Here is a 6,834-nt window from a genome sequence, read left to right on the forward strand (position 1 = left end):
AGAATTATTTATTTCCACGTAATTTTTCCAGGAAAAATAAGATTAAGTGGTCAACCACGTCGGCTACACGTTGCCGCTTTCTGCCCCGTGACAAGCCTGCAGCAAACTCTTCTATCTACGTACGTTTTGACGCTTCCACCGTTCCCAAGTAACCCAACACGGATGGGAAGCTCTTCTCCTCCTCTCCTCCTCCTCCTCTTCGTCCTGCTCCTCTTCCCCTTCTCTGCACCCTCGCCGGCCCGGTCGGGCACCGTCGTCCCCCGACTCCCTGGCTTCCGAGGTCCTCTCCCTTTCCACTTGGAGACGGGGTCTGTATTCCGGCGCCTCCCCTTCGTTTCTCTACCTCTTTCCGGATCGAACGGTTGCAGTGATCCGTCTCCGTGGCCTCTTTGCCGTTTGTTTCCGCAGGTACGTGGAGGTGGACGAGGTGAACGGAACGGAGTTCTTCTACTACTTCATAGAGTCGGAAGGCAACCCCAGCGAGGGCCCTCTGCTCCTCTGGCTCACTGGCGGCCCGAGGTGCTCCGCCTTCTGCGGTCTCGTCTTCGAAGTGGGTGAGTCTCGGTGGAGCTGCAATGGATGTTCCCCTTTTTATCTTACATTCCTTTCCTGTTCATCGCATAGCTTATACACAGTGAAACAAAGGGGAGACATCCGCGAGATGGATTGCTCTTTCATGGTGATTTTTGTTGTTCACTCATCGATACAACTCCAAAAATCTGAGCATCGTTCTATCGGTGGCCGTGATTTTGACTTCGACTACGGACAAAGGGGGACTTGATATGAGCCTAAGATTAATAAAGAGAGATCTCAGACGTGCATCACAATTCTATCCTACCACATAAATCATTTTATCGTTATTACCAGTTGTTCTGTTTCCTCATTGCACCTGCTTGTGGGAAGAAATATGTGTGCTAAGTTCCTCTAGTGTTCGCTTGTAGGTCCTCTAAAGTTTGTGTCTGCCAAATACAATGGAAGCTTGCCGAGCTTGGTATATCGTCCGTATTCCTGGACTAAGGTGACGAGTGCCTCCCGTCCCTTCCACTCCAAATGTGCTTTTGCTGTCCTTGCCAAATTTATATGTTATCTTTGTATCTTCCTGAGGGTCCTCTGTCCCTTTCTTTTTTCCTATTTGTATCCATTTCATATCTGTTGAAGATGAAATTTGTTACTAATTCTCTTCTTGCTCGATAAAATGTACCCAGGTCTCCAACATGATCTTTTTAGATTCCCCGGTTGGCTCTGGATTCTCATTTTCAAGACATGTTGAGAGCTATTATGATGCTGGAGACATCTCTTGGTCCCAACATGTTTATACCTTTCTCATAAAGGTAAGATGATTCATGGCATTTGCTTAGTAAATTTTCAATACTTGGATCGTACTAAAACATGCATCTTACCTTCGATTTTCTTTTCCCAAAATTCATCGTGCAGTGGCTTGTAGATCACCCAAAGTTCCTCTCCAATCCTCTTTACATTGCTGGAGATTCTTATGCTGGGAAGATTGTTCCAATCGTTGCTCAAGAAGTATTGAATGGTAACTTGTACGATTTAAGCTTGGGTCGGAGGGTTAGAGCTCCTGCAGTTCAAGCTTGCACAGTTTTTGTTATCTTGAGTTACTTCCGATTTGGTTATTATACTTTTTATGTTTTTCCTTTTACTGTGAGTGTATATGTTAGATGTCCCTCTTAAACTCTGCATTTCTTGATGTCATATCCCTTTTCATTCATGGATATTGTGTTATGTCTCAAACCATATAAATTTTAGTGTTCTTCTATTCGTATATCTTGTCTCTCTAGCCCTTAGCATCCGTCTTGATGATCTATGTTACATGATATCATTCTTAAATATATATAGATAGTCATCTTTTAGTTGAAGATTTCGTCATCGAGAGGCATCAAACACTACTAAACTACGAAGGATTGAGATAATTAAGTAAAAAATAGTTTAATCAAAGAAAATCAAGGAAAATAACTTGAATGCCACATATGGTTTAAGTAATCTTCTCTCATCTCCTTTGCCAACTCCAGTTTAACAAAAGAACAAAAAAATTTGTTACTTTGGCTAGCAAAATTTAGCTTGGATTTCTTTGAGAAAAAATTAGGGTGATTAATCTATTTATTGATGAAGGAAAAAGAAAATTTAGCCACCTAGAACATAGAGCAAGAAACGCGATAGATCCCATGTATAACTTGACTTATTTTTGAGAAATTTAACTTAATTATTTTAGTCCTGAACCATATGCAAATTAGGATTGGATTTTCTATAGTTTGTCTTTTTATATGTTTTTGATCCTATATCAGATAATTAAATGAATATTATAGATAAAAGTAAAAATGGGGGCACTAATGCCCTCTTTCTCCCTGTTTTTGTGGACATCTATATGTGTATTTGCATGTGTATAGGGTGTGATATAACTATGTTATGCTGATTTTTAATACTTGTAACTTTATTGTAACCCAGGTATTGAAGCTGAAAAAAGACCACTACTTAATCTCCAGGTAAGATACTATTGCTTATTCTTTCATGATCCTTTTTTTAAGTTTATCAAGAACAAATTATTTTTTACTCAGTCTTCTTTTTAACTTATCAAGATATATTTTAGTAATTTTATCAGCTTTGGCAGAACAAATTATTTACACATAATTTAGATAAATCAGTGATAATAGTTCTCATTATAGTACAGACAAGTTACATTTTTCAAACTCTACCCACTAAGTTATATAGACATCCATCATTCCTATGATAGCCACAAGTGTCATTTCTTTGTTGGCCATGGGCACCATAAAGACATTTTCCAAGCCAAATTAACTCTAGAAAAACTATTCTCTTAGTAGCCACCAATATATAATTCTATCAATTGCATGTCCCATTCTTGTGCTAAGACTTTGATAGTTTATCGGAAGGTCTAGGCTCGAATCCCGTCTTCGCTACTTAGCCTTTGCAAAAAAAAAAAAGAAAGAGTGATGCTATGATGAAACAATATTTTGAGTAAGTTGTCTCCTAAGATGAAATAATGCATTAAAATATCAATTGACACAAAGTAACCTTCAAATTATGATAATTGTGGACTTGCTTGGTCTTTGCTTTTGCTCCTCTTTTTCTCCATGCCTTTTTTTTGTTCAAGAAAAAAAAAGGGTAAAATCTTACTTTTAGTACTAAATTTTCTGCTTGACTAATCTTAGGGTTACGTAATTGGCAACCCAGTTACGGGTGAAAAAATTGATCTAAATGCTCGAGTGCCATTTGCTCATGGTATGGGGATCATTTCAGATGATTTCTTTAAGGTAATTCTGATCACATGAGTCACCATTTGCATATGTATGTTCGAGAACAATATCTCTAAACAATTATCTTATTTTCAGATGATACAGAGAAGTTGTGTTGGACAAGATTATCAAAGTCCCATCGATTCAGAGTGTGAAATGTGTTTTGATACTTTTGATGAAGTGAGTGATTTATGTACCTTAATCATCTTCATGGTGAAAGTTAGGTTGATCTTTTTCTTGGGTAATTGTCTAAGTTGATGTATTTCATGAACAGATCCTGTCAGAAATCAACAAGTATAATATCTTGGAACCAAAATGTGCTCCTGCGTCCCCAAAGCCAAAGACTAAAGGTAGAAGAGCACTTAAGGAGGAGTACCTACATCTACTTAAGCCACCGCCTACTCCTGCTCTGAATTGTAGGGTAAATACCCATGCCCACTTATGCTTTCGATAGTTATCTCTCTCATCTGATATTGGTGCACTGTGAGTGCTGTGCTGGTACACCATTTATGGGTGTAACATCTGGCCTTGCACCGATAGAAGATTCTAAGAAATGATTTTGTTGTGGATGTCTGTCCTCCATTTGCGCACACATCCACCAATCAACTAAAGCATTCTTGTTGTTGTTAGTTGTACAAGTTCCTGTGCGTTACAATTCGGTCACTTGTTGTTGCAGAACTATGCTCATATTCTTGCCTATTATTGGGCAAATACTGATATTGTGAGGAAGGCTCTCCACATCAAGAAGGTATGCTTTTCCATATCTTTTGGATATATAGCAAAAGCAAAGTAAACTAGAAATGAGTAACATATGTAACAGATGTGTAGGATTGCTGTTGAAGCATGAGGAGAAAATTACATGCAATTTCTTGTTTGGTGACTTTTAATTTCAGTCAGAATGTTCTTCTCGTGGTTTTGGTGGATCTAAATGTGTGCCAATATTGCATGTAATTTGGTTTCACATGGAATTTAATAATTATGGAGTCTGTAATCAAAGTAATTTTTATTGAAGTTGAATTAATTTCCAATGCACATTTGTAAATTTTGGTGGAATGCTCATCATTTGAGTATTTGAGAAAGGTTATGGACAAGGTTCGCTCTACCGTACCGTACCGACGTTTCGATCCCGGCTCGATATGGTACGGTATCGGTGTACCGGGCGGTACATCAGGGCGTACCGAGCGATACACCCTGGTGTACGTAATATTTTTTTTATTTTTTATATTGTAGCAGTGCTACAGTATAGTACTGTAGCACTGTAACAGTACCGGACGGTCCGCGTATCGATCACCTGTCGGACCGGTACATACCGCTCGGTACGGACGGTATGCTTCGGTACGACAGACCTTGGTTATGGATAAGTATCATGTTTCTTGATTCAAAAAAGGGAATTAATTGTAGCAGGATGAAGCTTCTCAAGAATGAATAATAAAAGAAGAGTATAGATTAGAAGAAAAAGAAATGGATACCCGCAAAATGCAAATTCAACTTCTACATTGTTCTTTTATGCCAGTGTAAAATTATGTTATGCTGATATCCTCTGTATAACTTATTCAACGGAGTAAAGATCAGCTTCCAAGAAGAACCAACCAAAGTAGAACAAACATGCTGTGTTAACTGATTCTTCCTACACATAGTTGAATAAAGAATAGGAGAGTTCGGAAGGGCAGCCATAACTTGCTATGCTAAATTAAATTTTCATACTTCACTGCCATATAAACTAAGTTTCAGCTAATAATATCTCCAATATTAACTGATTCTTCCAAGTAATTACAGAACCTCACAACCTATGTTTCGATGCAGGGAACAGTAGGAGAATGGCAGAGATGCAACTATGACTTACCATATACGAGGGACATCAAGAGCAGCATAAAGTATCATCTCAGTGTCACAAGCAGCGGTTATCGGGCGTTGGTATACAGGTGATGTTCTTCTGGTGCTCGTACGATCTGCTGCAGATTGCAGTCATCTATCAAGCTGAACAATACTTTGCTCTGTTTCATGTGGCCTTCTCATTTACAGTGGTGATCATGACATGCTAATACCATTTGTGGGGACAAATCAATGGACAAGATCTCTCAACTTCTCCGTCATTGACAACTGGAGATCTTGGCATGTCGATGGCCAAGTTGCAGGGTGAGCAAGCTTGCAACAGTGATCACACTGTCCTGCAATGTAATTTCCAAGAAGAAAAACTACCATAGTTGATTCTGATTAGTTCTTGGTCCTCTTCTCAACAGGTATGCAACGACATATTCCAACAACCTGACATTTGTGACAGTGAAGGTGAATTTTCATGAAGTTTTTTTTTTTTTCCAAACATGAAACTCATATTCGGAGAAGTCGGAAGGTCATGTTTGATGTAGGGATGCCTTGATATATATATTTTCTTTTCCTCCTTTTTTATGCAGGGTGCTGGTCACACAGCTGTAGAGTATAAGAACAAGGAGTGTTTGGCTATGATTCGAAGATGGCTTTCTCATAAACCTCTATGAAACCCTGGTGACCTTTAAATCACTATTGCATCATGGCAGTTGCATATTAGAATCGACTCAGGACAACCTACTTGCATTCTTTCATATTGACTCAACCAACATGAACTCTTCCGATGCATTGGGATATGTGAAATAAATCCAAGTCCCTCAAACAGTTTGGGTGTTGCATTCCATATTTATGCAAATCATATATTTAAGCATTAACATTGTAATGTATTACATTTTGTTGAAATGAACATGATATAGGATGGTTGGAGTTTGTGGTCAGATGGTTTCTCCCAAGATTGGGCTGCATTAGTGAGTGGTATATGCGCAAATGCAAACACTCGCAGGCTAAGTTCAGATTGGAACAGATGGCCCATGCAATCACTAGCCGGCCTTGAAATCTTGGAGACCTTTAAATGAATTCTATTGGAATCAACTCTGGGAACACCCAACTTGTGTTCCTTCACGGTGATTGAAGCATCAATTATTTTTCCAGTGTACTTAAATATGTTGATTGTTGGATAGGCTCAGTTTGCGTGGTGCAAAACATGACTGTACAAGTTAAGAAGTCCATGCATTAGCATTTGAGTGTACATTATTGTCGAAATGAATGTATGGCTATATATATATATATATATATATATATATATATATATATATGGTTTGAAAGTATTGGTAAGTTTGCTTTTGGTTGTGTTGAACATATATTTCCGATCTGACACCATTGTTATAGGATATGGCTGAGTCTAATCCTACAAAACTACATTAAGCATGTGTCTAACAGAAGCCCTATACTTGCATTAATAAAATGCTCGAAGGGTTTGAAAGCCTTCTGTGCTTTGTTGTATCTGTTTTCTCACAACAATTAGGAAACAGTGGACACTTAATACGTACGATAGTAGTGCGGGATCACTGGGCGTTACTCGAATGTACAGAGTCGATCGAATCGTCGTCAGATATTATGTTTGACGTTTTCACGCGCTATGCGACCATTTGACCGACGTGTTGTACTAATCAGGCATAATGCTAACGTGATGTTCGATGATCCACACGTCAAACACCATTATCAATCATCAAACCTGATG

The 6,834-nt window shown here is 38.6% G+C and overlaps 1 protein-coding gene across 1 annotated transcript; it reads left to right on the forward strand.

Annotated features, from left to right (window-relative positions):
- Window positions 1–6,031, forward strand: LOC135634594 (serine carboxypeptidase-like 17). The gene is made up of 14 exons (XM_065144983.1): window positions 1–308; window positions 409–554; window positions 942–1,018; window positions 1,206–1,331; window positions 1,435–1,537; window positions 2,464–2,501; window positions 3,186–3,287; window positions 3,366–3,449; window positions 3,544–3,690; window positions 3,946–4,017; window positions 5,073–5,191; window positions 5,292–5,405; window positions 5,510–5,555; window positions 5,681–6,031. Exons 1-14 carry the CDS (start codon window positions 163–165, stop codon window positions 5,762–5,764), a joined length of 1,404 nt encoding a protein of 467 aa, XP_065001055.1. The 5' UTR covers window positions 1–162; the 3' UTR covers window positions 5,765–6,031.
- The last annotated feature ends 803 nt before the right edge of the window (window positions 6,032–6,834 follow it).

The sequence above is a fragment of the Musa acuminata genome, chromosome BXJ3-4 (genome assembly GCF_036884655.1).
Source record: "Musa acuminata AAA Group cultivar baxijiao chromosome BXJ3-4, Cavendish_Baxijiao_AAA, whole genome shotgun sequence".
Classification (NCBI taxonomy): domain Eukaryota; kingdom Viridiplantae; phylum Streptophyta; class Magnoliopsida; order Zingiberales; family Musaceae; genus Musa; species Musa acuminata.

What these genes read in the sequence shown, in the direction of transcription:
- LOC135634594 (XM_065144983.1), top strand. Translation starts at nt 163, where the DNA reads ATGGGAAGCTCTTCTCCTCCTCTCCTCCTCCTCCTCTTCGTCCTGCTC. An exon ending in CGGTCTCGTCTTCGAAGTGG is followed by an intron (nt 555 to 941) that starts GTGAGTCTCGGT and finishes GTTCGCTTGTAG; the next exon opens with GTCCTCTAAAGTTTGTGTCT. An exon ending in CTCCTGCTCTGAATTGTAGG is followed by an intron (nt 3,691 to 3,945) that starts GTAAATACCCAT and finishes TTGTTGTTGCAG; the next exon opens with AACTATGCTCATATTCTTGC.